The 19,260-nt window shown below is 56.8% G+C and overlaps 1 protein-coding gene across 3 annotated transcripts in view; it reads left to right on the top strand.

The window, feature by feature from the left end:
• CCDC33 (coiled-coil domain containing 33) overlaps positions 1-19,260 on the top strand; it is a 101,500-nt gene that overhangs the window by 14,100 nt on the left and 68,140 nt on the right. For 2 of the 3 annotated variants that reach the window (XM_032342462.1, XM_032342461.1), the window contains exons 1-3: positions 2,187-2,597; positions 7,586-7,749; positions 19,085-19,218. In XM_032342462.1, coding sequence (XP_032198353.1) covers positions 2,577-2,597; positions 7,586-7,749; positions 19,085-19,218 — 319 coding nt within the window. In that variant the 5' untranslated portion in view covers positions 2,187-2,576. Of the gene's footprint in view, positions 1-2,186; positions 2,598-7,585; positions 7,750-19,084; positions 19,219-19,260 lie in introns of those variants that run through there. The other variant, XM_032342463.1, reaches the window with a different exon arrangement.

Raw genomic sequence — 19,260 nt, 5'->3', positions numbered from 1 at the left:
AGAGTAGCAGGATGGAGGTGTCAGGGGTGTGTAGAGCCATTGAGGGGAGCAGGACCCCTCCTTCCCCAAGAGCCAGCCTCAGATCCAGCCCAGCCCTCCACAGCTGTGTGCTCCCTAAATGGCTGTATTTAACCACCCCGGCCAGGCCACGAGGCTGCTCCAAGTGCTCTCTCCCGGGGAGGCAGGGATGGTTACCTATTAGCTATGAGATCACCCATTACTACTCACACTGGAAACTTTCTGAGTCTTCAAAGCGTGGCACTGGCCCCTAGGCATTGGAGGAGCAGGCTCATTGCCCTTGGCTCGGGGAGGCAGGGCTCCCCTTACCAGGGAAGGGCGATGAGGCAAGAGGAGGAGTTGGGCAGACAGGGAGAGAGGTTGGAGGGGCGGTCACAGTGTGGTCAAGTAGCAAAGCCACATGCAGTCCCGGGCTGATGGCTGTCTCACTGGCCAGGAGGAAGCAGTTCTGGGGGGAAGGTTCCTGTGGCACAGGAGTGAGTGTCCCAGGGGTCCCTGGCCCAGGGAACTGGGCAGCCCTCGAGTGAGGTGGTAGGAAGCCCTTCTGGTGGCTGCTGAGTGCACGGGGCTCATAGCACTCGGGAGCCAGACCTCCTGGAACCAGTATCCAGTTGCATTATTCCCTTCCTAGGCAGGAAGGCCAATAGGCTGGGGCTCCAGGGGCATAAAGCTCAGATGCCTTCTAGGGCAGCTGGAGGGGAACCCAGAGCTGAGTCCAGGCCAGGCAGCCTCAGGGGCCACGGTGAGGCAGGGAAGGGGCAGAATTTGAGGAGCCCTCTTGAAGCTCTGAGAGTCACAGCACCTCCTTAAACTTGGCTCCGGAATTTCCCCACTGGCCTCTGAACTGGAGCACGAATGGTTCACATAGGCCCCGGGGCAGCACTGGTCCCCTCCCCAATCTGCTGCTGCAGCCTTGGGAACTAACAGGAAGGAGGAGGCACCCCAGGGTGGCTGGGGAACCATCACCAAGACATTCCCCATATGTGGTGTGCCTGACTACTGGTGACATTACCGGCCCAGGAGACAGGGCACCACCCTCGGCAGGCCTGGGAGGGAGAAAACTGGGAGCGGGACTCCCTGCTTTCATCCCCAGCCATCTGGATGACCTTGGCTGATCTTTACAATTCCAATCATAGGTGAGGCCTCAGTTTTTCTGTCTCTAAATTGGGGAGAGCCACATGCTCCCTGCCTTTCTCTAGACTAGAGGTGGATGGGGAAGGAGCAGGCCTCCACAAAGCCATAAGCTCCTGCCTCTTGCTGCCATGGTAGGCCAGTGCTTGGTCCCCACATCCAGGAAAATGGGAAGAACCTTCAATATGGGGTCCAAAACAGCTGGCAGAAGAATGAGGCAGGCCACAGGAGTCTGACACCTCTCAAGCCCACCCAGTACCCCAAATCTCATATTTGCTAGCCCAGGCTTCCTGACCACCCTTCCAGGCCCAGTTCATACCTAGCCTCTCTTTGGAGCAGACCTCACCCCAGGCCAGGGGCCAATCATTCCTTATTCTGCCCTCTGACTACACAGAAAAGCACTTAGAACCATGTCTGGCACATAGTAAGTGCTCATTAAAAAGAACTGATATCTTTGTAATGATTTCTTATGGAGCCCAGAATTGGATTAGTCATAATATTGGGTCCATACCCCAGAACCATTGGTGGTCCTCTTTAGTCATTTGTAATTTATTTTTGATAATATAATGAACACCCGTTAACCGAGACACATTATAATAGCCTATCTACTTATTCCCCATTCTCTCTGCCCTCTTTCCACCCAGTCTCCAAGGGGAAACCATTGTCTCGAACTTAGCATTTATTATTAATAAACAAATGTGAGACTGCAGGCACCCAGAGAGGCAGGATGGCTGCAGATTCTTCAAGGGAAATAGTTGTTATTAACCAAATTGTAACTTCCTGTGAGTCGCGTCTAGGTCGCCGCAGCGGGGCTGGGCTTACAGAGCCGCTGGGGAATCTTGGTTGATGAGCTGTTCGGGGTACCTAGAGCAGGGACGGTGAGGACTGAGTATGCCAGAGAGCAGGCAGAACCCAGCTCCAGAGACAGGGAGTAGGGCTTCTGAGCCTTCACCCTTTGACTCCTGGACTCTACCTGTGTGACTTCTGCCCTCCCCTATGATGTCACACAGTGTTCCCCAGGTGACCCCGCTGGGCTTTTCCAGGTCTGGACAGAGAGACTCACCCCTGTCTTTACCTTCTTGGGGGTACCAAGGGCCAGTTGTTCAAGCTGTTGACCCCTATGCAGCTGGTCATGGCTCCGAGCCCTGAGGACAAGTCCACGAGAAGAATGTCTTGCTACTGAGAAAACTCCAGGCTGCCTCTACCTGCCCATCCCCCTCCCCACCCATTTCCCCTGTCAAGGTCCCAGCGCTGGTGTGTGGCACCCCAGACACAACACTGACGCTCCACACTGTTTGCCAAGCCCCAAAGGCTCCAACGTGCTCAGGCCAGCTCTCTGGGCAGACCCGATGCCTAAGCGCCCACCAATATCAGGTACTGGTCCCCAAGATTGTTAAACAAGGCCAAACACTCCTGCCCCCGAGAGGATGGGACGGAAAAAGAAAAAGGTGAGGCCTAGGGGCATGGGTCATGCACCTGCACGAGCTCATCTCTCCTTCAAAGTCCCTTGTTTTATTTGTATCTATGTCATGACAAAAGCTCCCCTTCTCTGGGTCCCAGTTTTCCCAGCTGCTAAAAGGAGAGCGAAGTGGTCTCTGGGATGCTTGTAGGTTCCAGACACGCTATACTCTTAGGCCATGTGGGAGCAGAAATTTGGCATGCTTGCTACCCTATCTGGTTCTTTCTGCCTGGGTTAGCCACGACCCAGAGAAAAATGTAGCTTGAACTGCATATAGTACCTCCCCCCACCTCCCCAGAGCCTGGAAAGGAGTTTTTGCCGTTTTCATAAAGGCTCAGAGACCCCACTGAGATGGCTCACCATCCCCCTCCCAGATCTTCTCGGAGACTCCCAGGCCACTGCCCTTGGGACTGCCAAAGCTCCACTGGCCTACGCCCCTCCAGCCCTGGCCCGGCCCTTGTCCGTGGTGATCACTGCTGTATCCCCAGCACTCAGCACAGCCCCGACACATTATAGATGCTTAATAAATAGCTAGGACCCTGCCAGGAGGGGATTACAATCTCAGAGCAGTGAAATGCAAACAGTTCCAAAAATTAAATAAATTAATCTTTGAGAAAAAAGTGCAAACCGTTCACTATGAGGCTTCCCTTACCCTCTGCTAACTGGCAAGCCTGAACCTCTGCTGTCGACTGTGCCAAGTACCAACAGGGACGGTAGAACAACCTAAGACCCAAGCCACCAGACACTTGCTAACTTGGGAACAGCTTCTTTGCAGTTAGACTACGACCAAGTAGCTACCGGCACCCCCTCTGTGGTTTCTACTTTTATCATACTTGACTTTGGTGTCTTTGGTTCCTGGTGTTCTCTGCCCACAGCGGGCTCTTCCCCCTTTCAGCTGCTTTATGGAATGTCACACACTCAGGACCAGGCCCCCCCCTAGCCTGGCCTAGAGTCCCTAAGCCGCCAGCTGGTCCGGAAGCTCATTCCTACCTTCCCACTTGAGATGGATTTGGGGATCCACGGGGCATGCATGGAAGCTCTGAGAAGGAGACACATTTATTTTGTTTCATTCATAACTTTGCAGAACATTTTTAATGACTGAGTAGAATCCCCTAGAATCATAGTTCATAGTGTATATATATATACGGGAGTATGTATCCATATTTCTCCTTTGGTGAATCTTCTGTGCCTCTGTGGTGACACTTGGAGGTTTCAGCGTTCTCTGTGTGTTAAGAATATTCATTCTTCTATATATATGGTGAATGTTTTCTCTTGTTTGTCTTTTCTTTGTATTGTGGTATATTGGGGATTATTATAGAAGTTGGTATGGATATTTAAATGCAATCAAAGTGACCAATTCTTTCCTTTATGAGTTGGGACTTGTGTGTAATCCTTGGGAAAGCCTCTTCTCCTCCAACTACCTCAACTCCTATGGCTAGTCCTGACACATAATGGCTACCCAGCTCGTGAGCCCAAGGGCATGCACCTTGTGGCCTGTAGAAAGCTTGGCACACCCAGTGAACACTACTGATGCAGAGCAGAGACTGCACAAAGTGGAGAGACGGATTGCAGCCCCCTTCCAGCTCTGCCTGCTAGCTAAGCCCAGTGCCCAGATACAAAGGCTTTGGTCTCCCCAAGCCTGTTTCCCCATCTAGGAAAGGGCCCCGCCATAGCCATCGTGACTCCCATGCAAGTTTAGATGCTGACACTAGAAGGAACATGAAGAACCATTTTTTAACTCAAAACCTTTATGATACAGCTGGGAAACTGAAGAGGCGGTTGGGGGCATTAGTTCTGCAGCAGGCGCATCTCTGAGGGAAGCCTGCAGATTCCCATCCAGACGTAGGAAGGCAGAGAGGGGAGGCAGACAGCTTGGCCCACGGCCCCCGCTCCAGGCCTCCCCCTGGCCCTGGGCCCAGTCTGCCCAGCGGGCACAAGCCTGCAGGCCTCACCAGGAGGCTCCAGGCTGGCAGCTGGCCTCATGCCCAGAACTGAAGCATGAGCTTTCTTTGTCAACCCCCCAGGAAGCTTTATTTCCCAGAAGGCTGTCCCACAAGGTGAGGCATGGGGGGTGGGTAGGGGATAGAGAGGGGGCCCAATTCACGGGCCTAGTCTGCAGAATCACTTGGTGGGCTCTGGGGCCAGGGAGTCTGTGAGAGCCTGGGGACAGCTGCCGAAGCTGGGGACAAGCCCTGAACCCCTACAGCAACAAGGGGCACAGGGCTACCATCTTAGGCTGCTCCTGGGAATTGGGTGATTGGGAAGACATGAGTCACCTCTCCTGACCTCCCCCCTTAGGAACCTGAGGCCTGAGACTAGATTACAACCATCCCAGATAGCTCCACTGACCAGGCGAGAAAATGAAGACCCACAGAGAGTTAGGGCAGAGCTCGCCTCATAGCTACATCTCTCAACACCCCAGGCCGCTGGTCTTGCGCCTATACCACTAAACCAGGAGAATAAACCTGCAGGAGAGTGGAGTGGGCTATGGGGGACGAGAAGGGAGCGACTCTGACCTGTGAGGGGAGGAGTGGCTCTGTGCCTGCTTCCCCCTCCTCCCCTCTCCCCCTCCATCCCATGCAGTAGGGGCTCCTTCTGAGCACTGTTCTCCCTCCCCTGCTCCCACCCTGGCCTGGCAGGGGAACAGGGGAGAGGGGGAGGGGTAACTTGCTGCACCTCTGCAGATGGTGACAGGTCCCACTAAGTCCTGGGGAGGGGGCACTCCTCAGTTGGGGTGGGGGGTCTCTCTGTAGGGCTGGCACTTCTGGGGCTGGGAGGTGGGGTTCTCACCTCCTAATTAGTCATCTTGTTAGGCAAGGACCACAGCATGTACTGAGAAGGCCTTTCTGAGAACGTCAGATCTGTGGGAAGTGAGGGAGCAGGCCACGGGGATGGACACGCAGGGGAATAAGGAATGGCCCAGGCAAAGGCTTGATGCCAGAGCCAGCCTGGGGCGTGCAAGAAACTGAAGACGGCCGCATGGCTGGAGCCTGTGGGCAAGGGGCCCAGGGATGAGGTGAGGTCCACTTCCTGGGCCAGAGTGTGTAGGTTCATACAGGCCGTTGTGAAGCTCTGAATGCAATAGGAAGCTACTGTTCTGAGCAGAGGAGAGACCCGGTATGACTGAAATCTGGGAAGGCTCACTCTGGCCGCTGTGTGAGAGGGGCAGGGCGGAAGCAAGGCCAGAAAGGAAGCGAGGAAGCCAGCAGGAGTGCAGAAATCCGGTGTCGTGCACCTGAGTGCTTCAAGTGGGAATGGGGAGAAGGGGTCAGATTCCAGACTCAGTTTGAAGGGGGGCCTGTCAGGACATGCTGCCAGATCGGAGGGGCACAGGGCTCATATAATGTTCATCCCGCCGCCAACATGAGACCTGAGAGAGTGACAGCTGGCAAAGTCTTCAGGTCCTTCCCTCCCCCTCTGCCCAGAGGCTTCCAGGAGCCAGGAGCCAGTGTGCCCAGATCTCCCAGGTTCAAGGTGGGAGCAGACTGTGTGGGGATTCTGAGCCAGCCCTCAGGGAGCAGGCAGGATCCTGACCAGCTGCTCCAAGTCCACAGCATCCCATTGGGGAACTGACTCTCTGGCTTCAGGTCTCATGGTGGTGAGGGGCAGAGCTGGTTTAAACCCAGCTCTCCTGACCCTCAGTTCACATCAGGCCTGAGCCAGGGCATCTAGCCTGCTGGGGTTGCCGCCAGCACCAAAACTTGCCCCCAGAACCAGGACCTTACTTGTCTCCTGGTCTCTGCCTCCTCTCGGTGTCACAGGACATTGTTCTCGGCCTCCATGGACACTTCCCACTTTGAGGACCTGCCCTGGAATTCAGCTTCTGAGAGGATGAACTTTCTAGATAAAAGGGCTCTCAGTCACCCTTCAGGGCCCCTTCTCCAAGCTGAGGATGTCCATTGCTTCCCTCATCGGGCCAGGAGGGCCCCTCTGTGGCCCGTCACATGAGCAGGAGGGACAAAGATGTGAGGAGCCTCCTGCCAGCGGAGACCTAGCAAGGGTAAATCTGGGTCATCTGTGTCAAGTCCAGGCCCTCGGAGTGAGAGTCAGCCGGTCAGTGCAGAAGAAGACCAGCCCCAGACACAGTAGGCACATGCCCACACCCTCCCCAACCACGGCGTTCACTCACAAACTGTGGGTTCTGCCACTCTCCCTGACTCCTCCTGCCTCCAGAATCAAAATGAGCCTGCTCTGAGCTGTGGGAAGCTCCCTTCCCGCTTTGTAGCCTTCCTCCAGGTTCCAGCCTGTCTTTCTAGCCATGCACGCCTTCCCAACACTTTAAAGGCCTCCCCTTCCCAGCTGGTTCCCTGACTTCCCCAGAGCGGCTGCTTCTGTCTCCTCTTGGCAGCTCTCAATAGCATGGTCTTTTGGGCCCTAAATCCCCAAGCTGTTGAGCTGTTGAGCTCCTGCCTGTGTGTCTGCTTGGGGCCAGCAGCCTAGAGGTCCCATGTGCAGGCAGGTGCCTCTCCACCTTCCTGGTCTGCAGGGTTCTCTGGGTGGAAGACAGAGGGGGCATTTGGGACAGCCACCTTCATCTCTTTTCATTAAGGCATTGGGTGACTTCATGGATATGGATAAGCTTTGTCAAGGGCTGTGCATGGGAAGGACCTGAGGGGACAGGTGGACTGGGCTGAGGTTTACAGAGATGGAAGAAAGCAAGCAGGACTTAGGAATGAGATGCAAAAACCTGCAAAAACCTGCAGAAAGCAAAGACTCTGGGGTGAGACTGAACTTGAGAGGTGAGGGCCTGTCTTCCTCTGTAGGAAGTGACACAGGGCTGGGGTGGACATGGGGATGGGACAGAGGCAGGGAGGAAATGGGACCAGAGACGAGTGCCCTGCAATTTTAAACTGGATGGGGGGAGGACAGAGGGAAAGGCACTTGGAGGGAAGCTGTGAGGGACTGAAGTTAATAGGGAGGCAGTAAGGACAGGTGACCTCCCCAGAGGAGGCCACTCAGCCCTGGTTCTCTCCACAGGTCGCCGAGAGCCCAGAGGAGCCCCTGAACACAGTGCAGAGTGTGGAATCTGTCACCAGCCACCTGTCTCCCTCTAATAAGGAGACCATTGTGGTCACTCTCCATGGGGCCACCAACTTGCCCACCTGCAAGGATGGCTCTGAGCCGTGGCCTTATGTCATGGTGTAAGTAGAGCTGGGCACAGGGGCTGGGGCTGCCGTTGGGCTGTGAGCAGATAGCCGTTGGGGTGTGAGCAGCCAATGGCTGTGAGCTGGACTGTGGTACCCAGAGGGGAAAGTCAAGTGTGAATCACACAGGGGCTGTAGGCCATGTACACGGTAGGCCTGACCTCTTCCCTGCTGCGTGGGAAGCCGCTCACCAGAGCTGGGGAAGGAAGGAAGAGCCACTCCTAATCCCACAGCCATCGCGGCAGGGCTTGGCCTCAGTTTGACCTTAGGGAGGTAGGGCCTCCGGATATAGAGGCCAGGGCTGGACTCTGAGCGGGGTGATGGTGTCCTGGGGTAGGTCACTCACGATAATCCTCGTCCTCGGCCCCTACCATTTCCTGGGTCATTTCTATCCCGAGGGATTCCCCAGTTCTGGTCCTTTAATGCACCCCATACCCGCCGCCAGCCAGCTGCAGGCACACACTCAAGGCCTGGTGCTTGAGTGAGGCTGGCCCTGCCATGTCTCGTGTCTGCTGCCCACCTTATGGACATCACTCCTCCCAGAAGGGTATCAAGTAGCAACACAGTGTCCAGCCAGCCAGCCTTCGGTAGGGATGCTGGACGTGCCTTCTGTCTTGACGACAAGGCACTGTGCGGTAAACCCTCCCACAAGCTCACCATCCCTGAGCCCTTCTGTAAACTGGGAGCCACCAGCACCACCTGCGAAGCTACTCTACACCTCCCCTCCTCTATGATTTCCAGCAGTCACTGGCCCACATTTCCTCTGGGGAGAGTGCCTGCCCTTCCCCCAACACCTGCTGAAAATCCCACCTTCAAATTCTTGAAGGCTCTTCCTCCTCCAGGCAGACACCAGAGTTGAGCTCTGGTGACTTAAGTGGCATAAGGTGCGGGGCTGAGACACGGAGACAAAGAGCCGGTCACTAGCCGACAGCCCCGGCACCCCCACATGGTTGAAAGGAGGTTAGGTGGTGGGAGGTTAGGTGGTGTGCTGAAACCAACAGGTGGACCACTTGCTTGTCTCAAAATCCCCATTTCCACCCAGCCAGCTCCTCAGCCCTCCCCTCCCCCAACTCCATTTCCGTGGTGAGGAGGGACAGGTGGCAGAGAGTGGGCTTGGCAGGGAGCTCGCCTTCTCCCCTCAGCTATTTCCATAAACCAATTATCGCCGATCATCTCGGGAGATTGAGGCCCTGCCTATCACCAAGCCAGCCGGGGCGGCAGGGCGGGGAGCGGGGCGCCGTGGGGCTCGGCGGGCAGGCACCGCGACCTGCGCCGGCACCCGGTTGCCATGGGAACACGCGGCGGGAGCCGAGCCGGCCCGAGCCTAGGCGAGGGGTGTGGGGGCGGCGGGGGAGAGCGCATGGCTGCACCCATCTCTCCCCTGGGGGAGGGGGCAGTTTGCAGAGCCCAACCCAGCCCACAGCCCTAGCATGAGCGCGTTCCTGGGCTCCAGGAGGCTGAGCTGCCACCAGCCCCGGGGGTGCTAATGAGATGCAAATGACAGCAGAAGGGAGGGCTTCTGAGAATGCAGGCCCAGCTGTCAGGGACCTGAAAGGGGCTTTCACGGGGAGCCCAGGCCCCAGGCAGGAACCCCAGAGGGAGGACCCAGACCCCGTGAAGCCGGGGGAGAATCTGACTGTCCCCTGGATGTCTGATTCCACAAGCCCCATAACAAAGCAGACCACAGGCTCCATAAACCCGTCCCACCCATGCTTTTTATCATGATGAATATTGCAGTGCATGAAGTCTATCTAATATAGATTAATATTATTAATCTTTCATCCTCTTTCAAAACCTTTTTTCTCATCTTTCTCTTGTGTGTATTTCTGGTTCCCTCACTTGGTGTCCCGCCTGAGCTTCCCCTTCTCTGCCCTCCCTGGGGGTCTCACCTGCAGGGGTTCCTGTCCCAACCTCCGTCCCTTCCCCCTGGGCCTGCTGCACCCCAGCAGGCAGACCTCCAGGGGGCAGTGGGTGGGGTAGGAGTGAAAGCCTCGGCCTGAGAGTACCCCAGAGCCATTTACTCATTCAGCCCATGAGTGGGGGATCTGAAGAGAGTTCGGGTCTAACAATGGGGACTCCCGAGCTGGGGACCGAGTCACTTCCCTCCTGCGCAGGCTCCAGTCTCAAGCCCAGCTAGTAATAGGGTGCACCTCTAGTTGTGACTGTCCCAGACCAAGAAGTCCTTGTGGCTCATCTTGTGGTTCTATCTCTTTCAAGCAGGGCCTTTGCCCTGCTTCCGCTCTGACCCCACTATTCCACTAAAACCTTTTTCTCTAAGGCGACAACCATGCCTCACCCTATGTCCACTGGGCGTCTCATCTTTAGTGATGCTGGCCTCTCCCTGGTTTCAACCCTAGGTCACTCCTCTTCCTCTGTATGCTCTGTGGGATCTCATCCTCCTCCTGGTGTGGGTGATCACATTCTCCCCCCCACCCCCACCCAGCCCCCTCCACTCCATCCCTGTCTAGTCAGTGTATTTCCTATCTCTGAAATCTGGCGGCTCCTCTCTGCCAGCTCCCTGACTTTAGGCTACTGCACTGTTTTCTTCTTAGCACATCCAATCTTGCCCCCCTCTTCAAACTCCAAGTGTTCTCACTGCTCCCAGGGTAAAGAGGATTCCAGGCCCAGCATGGTTGGGTCCTTGCCCGCCCCTCCCTTTCTGGGCTTCAGCCATAACAGGTGTGTCTCTGTTCTCTGAGCAAACCCTGTTCCTTCCCACCCTAGGCCTTCCACTCCCTCCCCCAGAACATTCTCCTTTCCCCTCTCCTCTTTGGATCCCAGCTCAGTCACCTCCTCCAGGAAGCCCTCCCTGTTCTCTCACACCAAGCCAGAGTTTTCTGCATTCCGTGTTTCCCTGGGACTGCCTGCTTCTTCAGGCCGCAGAGGCAGATCCACGTGTTCGATGTGCTTTTATGGGATCTCTGGCATATTCTTTCTTAGTGCCCACCCCCATGGTGCCCATCTAGTTCCACAAGTGACCACCAGGTCTGTTTTGCCCCCCATGATACCCCCACTATTTAATAAAGTACCTGGGGCACAGGAAGCCGTCAGCAAAAAATTGTTGAATGAATCTGGCCCCGTTTCTAGCTTGCTCTGTTACTTTGGGAAAGTTACTTCTCCCCTCAGTGTTCCAGTACCTCACCTGGGAACCCGCCTGGAAGGGCCATGGAGATGGCAGAGTGGGGGTCGGGGCGACGCTGACAGGTGTAAACCATGATGCGGAGTGAGCGTTATCTTCAACACCACAGTGGGCGTGTGAGATCAATCAGAAGAAAACCATGGGGTGCTGGAGAGAAGCCAGGATGGGGTCAGGATAACCCAGAATCCGACCCATCCCCTGATTGCCTGTGTGACCTTGGGCCAGTCCCTGCCTTTCTCTGAGTCTGTGTCTTCCCATGGCCAGCATGTTGGTTCTGGTCTCCATGCTGCCTCCGGCTTGCCAGGCTGGTTTGCGCTCTGGCCTGGGAATCAGTTTCAGTGCCTTAGAGACAACAAGAGCCCCAGCTGTACATGCAAGACAGACTCCACACCCAGGTCTCCTGGGCCAGCGCCCAGGTCCAGGTCACCCCTGGCCAATCTGGGCCTGAGCAGTGCCCAGCACCTGCCTCCCAGCCTGGCACAGAGAGACCTGCCAATCAGAACACAGCAGGGACCAGGAAGGCAGTGGCCCTGACAGACAGGGGGTGCCCCAGCAGGCTGGGTGTGGGGACAGGGCCAGCCAGGAGACAGTCTGTGGGGTTCTGACCCTTGGCCAAAGGATTGGTGACTGGACTGCTCGTTGGCAGCCACTTCTCTGACTGCCTGCTGCTCAGAGCTAAGGAACAGGGCCTGAGCCAGGACCAGGAGGGGAAGTACTGCTTTCTCATGTGCCTGGGGGAGGCTTGGCCCACCGCAGTAGGCAGGGCAGAGCACAGATCAGCCACACTCAAGAGGATCTTTGGTTTTCTTGCATCAGCCTGTCCCTGGCCCCTGATTGAGCCCTGACTCTGGTCTGACTGAGCCCTAATCATGCACTGAGCCCCTACCCTGGTCCCACACTGAGCTCTGCCCCTGACAACTAATTGAATGAAGAAAAGTATTGAAAAGTAGGACCATTGCATAAGGTCTTGGTCCGAGAAGGTTAAAGAAGGACACGTTTACTGAGTGCCTATCATGTACCTGGCAAGTATGCTAGGAGTGCCTGCGTGTGTATATGTGTGTGTGTTTCATAATTTCATCTTAGCCCTTTGAGCTAGGTAAAATATGGTCTCCATTTTACAGAGGAGGTGACTAAGGGCTCAGTGAGTTTCTGTGACCTATCCAACATCACAGAGCTAGAGAGTCCCCAAGACAGGATCCAGGATTCCAAAATCTAAAAGCTTTTTCAACCTCACTCCCTGACTTGATCTTCATGCTGTTGGTCGCCCCTTTTAGAAGGAGACCGTTGGCATTGGGGTCTGAACCCAGACTTCCGAGAAGATCCAGGGGTCCGTCTGAAGACACCACCCCACCCCCTCGCCCTAGGATCTGGATTGCCCACATCTCCCCTGGTCTGGCTGTGGGCCTTGACCAAAGGCTCCAGAGGGCAGGGATTTGGGCCGAGTGAGCAGAGGCCTGGCATGACTCACAAATGCCCTGGGAGCTTGTCTCAGCAGCCAGAGGGTGGAGCTCAGCAAACACAGCACTAATACACAGTGCCAGGGATCACGGGACAGTCCCAGGAATAAAGCAGCCCTCATTTGCTGACGGCAGCCCAGGCCGAGCTCTCACAGAGCTCGGTTCTCCTTACTCTGCCTCCATACAGTCACCCTAGCAGGCAGGTTGCTCAAGCCCATGTGATGGCCAAAGAGGCCAAGACCCAGGGGCGTACAGGGACTTGTCTGAGGTCATGAGGCTGGCCAGTGAGAGTGGAGCAGTTGAAGGAAAGTGCCTCCATTGGGCTGTTGAGAGCTCACGCGGTTGGAGACCAATGTTATTCCCTCCCAGCAGGATGCTTGGGGGAAAAAAACACAGCCTGGGGAGAAGGCCCAGGAGAGGCCTGAGAATCTGATCTCCCCTCCAGGAACCCCGGCCTATGGTGTGGTCTGTCCTGTCCACACCTGCTCTAAATGATGTCAACCCCTGGAGGCTCAGGGTCTCAGAATTTTTGTTCGGTGAGAATGTCCCTGTATCCCAGAGCTGTAAACACAGCTAGTGTCCGTGGTTAAAATGGGGGTTTCCTGAGAAACCCCCAGCCAGACTTCAGCCACAAGGATCCTTCCCGATGTTCCCTTCTCACCACCGTGCAGGGCCCCTGCACACTTGAATCACTTCTACCGACCCCCAAACCCTGAGCTCTTCCCCGGAGGCCCTGGGATCCTGGAGAGCAGCTCAAGGGGGCAGGGCTTACCAAGAGAAGTGAGTTTTAATGGGAAGATTTCAAGCACTGAGGCAGACCGGTGGGGACCCTCCTGGTGTCCTCATGCTTTATGCACAAGCTGTCTCATCTGCTTATTTCTGAGCATGGACACAGCTGCTGACGGGACCCCTCCTTCTGCCTCAGACATCACAAGTGGCCAGGAGGTTGGGTCCTCCCTCTGGGCTCAGTCTGGTTTCTGTCCCCCTCGCCTCCCACACAGGCTCCCAGGTCAGGTGCTACAGAGTCCGGCATCCATCCAAGAGGGTGGCAGGCCACAGGGCGGGGGGCTGGGGCTCGGGTTCTGATTCGGCTCCTCCTGCCCTTGTGCTATTCCCCTTTCTGTCACCTCCCCTCCCTGACACACGCTGATCTTCTGTCAGAGGGAGGGGTGCCAGAGGTGACAAAGTTGGTTCCTTCAGGCCCCAGGAGCCAGCTCCACAGATGCTGAAAGCAGCTGGGTGTGGGAGACACACGGGGGCATAGGGCTCCTTTAGGAAAGCGCCCCCCCCACCCCAGGCTCACTGTCCCTCCAGAATCTGTGAGGTGAGGAACACCATTACAGGGAGGAGCTGAGCTCAGAGATGTTTAAAGGATGAGCCCACAGAGTCAGTAGGCAGTATGGCTGGGATTCGAACTCAGACCTGTGAGCCTGAGCACTAAACCATTCTCTCTGGCCTTCATTGTGATGTTCAGGAGGCTATGGGGTTTTATCCCTGGGGAGGGCAGGTGGGGACAGATCTGCTGCTGGCCCCTGTTGTCCCACATCTCCCTTTCGCATCACTCTGGGGCCTGTGGGAAGGGCCGGGAACAGGCTAGAGTACTCCGGGGGTGTTGGAGAAACAGGGCCTGCGGCCAGCCTGCGACTGCGATTGGGGGCCCTTATGATGGTCAGTGTAAGCAGGGCAACCAGTCCCTGGATCTGGCCCCGGACCCCCAGGGCCTTGGGGGAGCCCAGTCTCTGCAGCTGGGCTGTGCTTCCTTCCCTTTGAGGACATACTCTTGGGCTAGAACTTGAGATCTGAACCCTCCTCCCAGCCCAGAGCTGCTCGTGGGGCCGTGCTGAAGAGCTACCTGGGTATAGAACAGGGTCTCAACAGTTTGGGTGGGGGCTGGCCTCGCAGAGCCGGAGAGGAGGAGCTGCCTCCGTCTCTGTGTGAGTCTCCAGGTTTCTGCCACCCCTTCCTTCATTCAACAAACATTAACTGGGTCCCACTGTTCCCCGAGGGGAACCGGAAACAGCTCCACAGTAACAAGCCCCTGCTCCTAAGCACTCATCATCACAGTCCAGTGTGTGTGCGTCAGGGGTCACTAAACAGATAATACTCACTCGTCCTTTGCCCACATCTCCTGGGCAGAAGACAGCTAAGCAGGCTCCAGACCCCAGCACTTGGGCATCAGGACGCCTTGGGGAAGGCTGGTCTTAGGAAGAGGGCAGGAGGCAGGGCTCTACATCAGAGAGAGACAAGAATCAGGGTGAGTCGGGTCATTTTCCTGAGGCGGGGAAATTCGCCTGTATGTCTGCCCACATTCCTCCTGCTTGAAGACTGCATCCACGAGAATGGTGACACTGGGAAGAGGATGGTGTTCCGAGAGACCCGTCACGAAGGATCTCAAGTCATGGAGAGAAGGGCCTCCCAGGCAGGGCTGTTTCCCCCAGGCCTGTACTCAACCAAGGGACTACCTGTCATTCCAGCTCTTAGGGTCAGGGTAGGGCCTGACAGCTGGACCCTTTCCCCTTTGCCTAAGAAGATGGTTCTCGGAGCCTTTCAGCAAGCTAAGCCACAGCATGGACCACAGCGGGACGCTCCGAAGACTGGCAGATCGAATTTGACCATGCACCACCTCCCTTCTCCGCTGAGAAAAAAAGGCTTCTCTGGAAAACAAGGAAATCCTTTCTAGGAGAAGACCGAGGGTATGACAATACCCAGCAGATCGGGGCATGAGTCTGGCTTCTCACCCATCACAAAATTCTGTGGGCTGATATCTTCCCCTGGGTCGTGTGGAAGGAGTCCACCTGCGCTGCTGCCTCCCTGAGCGGGGGTAGGGGTACATGTTCACCTCAAGGGGCTCCCCTGAGAGCAGGGCGATTATTTCACATGAACTATGGGTAGGGAGGTGGGGGGCAGCGTCCCGGCTTTGTAGGAAAAAGTTTCCCTCTGCCGGGAGTGCTCATCTCAGAGTTCCTAGGAATGCCTTGTTTCTGAGTTTCAGATTGGGGGGGGCAGTCCCCCCTCCCTGCAGGAGGTGCAGTTGGGGCAGCCATGCCCACGTGGATGGGGAGTTGGCTGGCCTCCAGCGCTCCAGGTTCGGTTACTCCTTCCACCAAGGCCCACCTGTAGTGGTGTGGCACCATCAGCAATTAGTGATGGTTCATTAGAGTCCAATTAATAAATGAAACACAGGATGAGAGCCATGGCTTTGCTAAGAAAAACAGCCTTTCTCATGCCTGAAGTGGCAGCCTCCCAAGAGCTCAGAACCCACAGGAACCAGCTGCCCTAGGGGTGGGGGGAGGGGCGCCCTCAGAGTGGGGGCCCCGGATGTTGTTGGGCTGTGGTCCGGTAAAGGGGGAGGACGAGAGAGGGCAGCTTCAGACCCAGCCTTCCTGCCTAGGATCTTAGCTCCTCTTTTGTGGATCCCTGGCTATAACTTCTGGCCCAGCAATCCCCAGGGAGCTTGGCCAAGGCCAGAGGTATGAGGGCAGGGTTTTGCCCTCCTTCCTGTTTGGCCTCAGAGGACAATGCACATAGATGTGGAGAGAAGCGGGCTAGAGAAGGAACGAGGTCAGAGAGGACCACAGACCTCCCCAGGGAAGGCTGGGTGTCTCTACACATGTGTGCATATGTGAGCACACATGCTTGTGCTGGGGGAGGGGAAGCAGAGGAGAGGCAGGGACAGTGGCAACATGGATCCCACTCCTAGATGTGTGTGCTCTAGAGGGCATTTCAGAGGCTGGGTGGTGGCTGGGAGAGTGGCTCAGGAGCTTGCCCTCACCCTCCCTGGCCCTGCCCCTCGCTTCACCCCCTGCTCACCTTCCTGACAGCTACAGCCCCAGGAGCCCATGCCCCTCCCTGTGTTACAGCCTCAGAGAAGGAGAGCAAAATCCATCTTCTTCCTTCCCACTCACAGATGTGCCTGGGCCTCACCCCCAGCCCCTGCTTGAGTGGGAGCCCCGGAGCCTCCTGGTTGCTTTGCCAAACATCCACCGTACCCTTCTAGTGTGCTGCGGGGTGGGCCTGGCAGAGAGGGGTTTCCTTTTCCTGGCAGCTTGGGACCCAGGATGGCTACACGGTGCCTCTGAACCCAACCCCAGCTCCATCCTGGTGTGACTGCTCCCCCCATGGCTGGATTAAGTCTGAACCTCAGGAAAGCAGGCAGCACCCTGGAGCTCCTCTGGGGAGGGGTGGGGGGCGGGGGTAGGAGAGAGGACCCTGCTGTTACAGCTGAGCTTTGTGGGGGCAGGTCCCTAAGATGCCCCATGGACTCCGAAACTGCCCTGGGAGACCTCACCCCATCAGGGGCTGGAGGTCCTAGAACCCAGCCACCCACGTGCCCAGCTGGGAGGGCAGAGTGGGGACTAGGAGCAAGGAGTGAGCTGGCCCCCTTCACCCATCTAGATTTCCAGTTTCTAGAATAGCATCAAGGCCTGAAGGAACCAGCTGTGCCAGGAAAAGCCATTACCCTGACAGCCTCCCTCCACCTGCTAAAAGCCTCCCTCCTTCCCCAGGGGTCTCACCCCTCCTGAGTTATTTCGCTTCCACTCACCTAGCACTGACAGACCTCTCTGGTGCACGCAGAGCGAAGGGAGGAAAGGGAGGACAGAGATGTTTGATGCTTGCTTAACCCCTTCTAGGCCTGAACAGAGTCAGCACCAGCAGGTGCCCTTGGCCTTGTCCATCGCCTGTCCCCATCTCATTCCACCTGGAGTCCCTCCTACCAGGAGCTTGTGAGAAGGGGAGGGGACAAGGGGCTGAAGACCTCTCAGGAGGGTGGAGGACAGGCTGGCAAGTACAGGTCCTGGGTGCCAACCTGTGGTCTTGACACTGCACTGCGTGTGACTCAGGTCCCCTGCTCACCCCTGTGTCTGTCCTTTCTGGGTGCTGGCAAGTCCCCAGGGACACACAGGCTCACATGCCCCCGCAGGATCAGGTTGGGTGTTTGCGGCGTAGAGGACTGACTTCGTCCTGATGCAGAGTGCGAGACCAAGGGTGGCAGGAGGAAGGGGCTCCCATTGCAGCCCTGAGTGAGCAGAGGTCACCACGTCGGAAGGGAGGGAGCTCCAATTACCTTCCAGCCTTAATGGCTTCTTCTCTCCAGCCTGGCAGCCTCCCACACACCCCTCAGCCAGAGGGGGCCCCTTTTGCAGGAGTGGGGAGGCAGTGTGTCTGGGAGGCGCGCCCCTCTGCATCTCAGCCCTCCTTCAGCGCTCACTGGGCCCTGCCAGGCTGCCCTGGGTCAGCGAACTTTGAGAAACACCCAGCTTATCTTCCCCAGGAGGGCATAACATGGACTGAGGCCTCCTGTGTGCTGGCAGCTTAACACGGTTTCTTCCCAGTCCTTAACAACAGCCCTGAGAGGGAGGCCTACCTACAGAGCATGACACTGAGGCTCAGAGAGGGCAGGTGGCCTGGTCACGAGGTAGCTGCGGCCTCAGACCCAGTTGTGTGTGACTCTGAAGCCGGTACTCTCTCCAGGACTCCACACCCTGGTCACAACGGCCAGAGACCACACCCCCTCACCGAGGTGTCTCCAGTTGTGAGACCAGAGTCTCACAAGAATGCTTGTCCAGGGGAGTCCTATAGACAAGTGGGGAGCAAAGATCCAGGCCGGTATGTCACTCAGGTCCAGAGGACAGAGGGAGCCATGAGGACCTGGGGAATGGGGGGAGCCAGAAGCCTTCCTGGAGGAGAGAGAGTAGGATGGGCTGGGAAAACCACGAGCTGGTTTAGCTACCACGTGGGGCACATTGGCTCAGAGCTTCTGGGCCAACTCGCCTGCCCCACACTCCCTTTGGGGGCCTCCGGGGGCGGTTCTGAGGCTGGTGAGGACACCATCTGTGCTTCTGCCTGGAGAACCAGCGGCAGCACCTCCCCCTCCCTAGTACGTGCTGTGGCTCCCCTGCTCCGGGCTCTGGGATGATTCCTCAGCCATGATTGCTGCAGTTAATGTAGCTGCACCATTTACAGCCCCAACATAATAACATCCTCAACAGAAGAAAGATTAACTCTCTCACTGAACTGGTTGATAGCTTGGGAACTGAGGGACATGTAACTCAGACACCTGTGGGATGCACTGGGTGACAGAGGGCCCAAGCTCCCACCTCACCATGGACAACTGGGCCCTGAACCACCCTTCACCGCCCCCTGCCCTGTCCCATGCCCAGCTTCTCGCGTCCAGCCCAGGGCCCTGTGCACAGTGGGTGCTGCCGAAGGCGGTAGCTGGCATGTGCTCCATTGAAAAGGTTCAGAGCCCGGGAAGCTGCGCTGAGCCTCAGGAATCTGGGCCAGCAGCTTAGGGAAATGAAGGTCAAAGGAGAAGCCAGCCAGGCAGGCACCACACAGCTGCCCAGCCCAGAGACTTCCTCCCACCGGACAGAGCCTAGAGAAGAGTCAGGATGGGGAGTCTGCACACAGGCGCCTGCTGGGGAGCCCTGGCCAGGCAGGGGACAGGAAGTCAGACAGGCAAGGCGTCTCTCCTTGCTCCCATCCCCACTCCTGGCCTCTGGTGCCTGAGTCCACAGGAAGGCCTCAGCGGTGGTAAGCAAGACAGTGTGGTCACCCAGGCCATCAGCGCATCTGAAGAGAGAGGCCCGGTGTCCCCTGAGCCTGGGATGACCAGTGTGTGTCTGCCTAGGAGGGAGCTCTTTACTCTTTGTCCTCCCTTTGCTCAGATTTATGGACAGTTGTTCAGCAGGCAGGACACCCTTCCTCTGACTCAGCCTGCTTCTCCCCTCCCCAGGAAAACCACATCAGAGGACATGAAGAACCAGAATGCTAAGGCAGTCACATCTGTGACCTCCAAGCCCACCACAGCCCCCATCTGGGGGGACACAGTCAAAGTGGAGCTCCAAGCTGAGGATGCAGGGCGAGAAGGTGAGGCGGGGGCGGGGGGGGGGGCGGGCTGGTGTGAGGCAG

The sequence above is a fragment of the Mustela erminea genome, chromosome 5, assembly GCF_009829155.1.
Source record: "Mustela erminea isolate mMusErm1 chromosome 5, mMusErm1.Pri, whole genome shotgun sequence".
Taxonomy (NCBI): domain Eukaryota; kingdom Metazoa; phylum Chordata; class Mammalia; order Carnivora; family Mustelidae; genus Mustela; species Mustela erminea.
The sequence above is the reverse complement of the archived record's forward strand: the minus strand, read 5'-3'. Positions and strand labels throughout refer to the sequence as shown.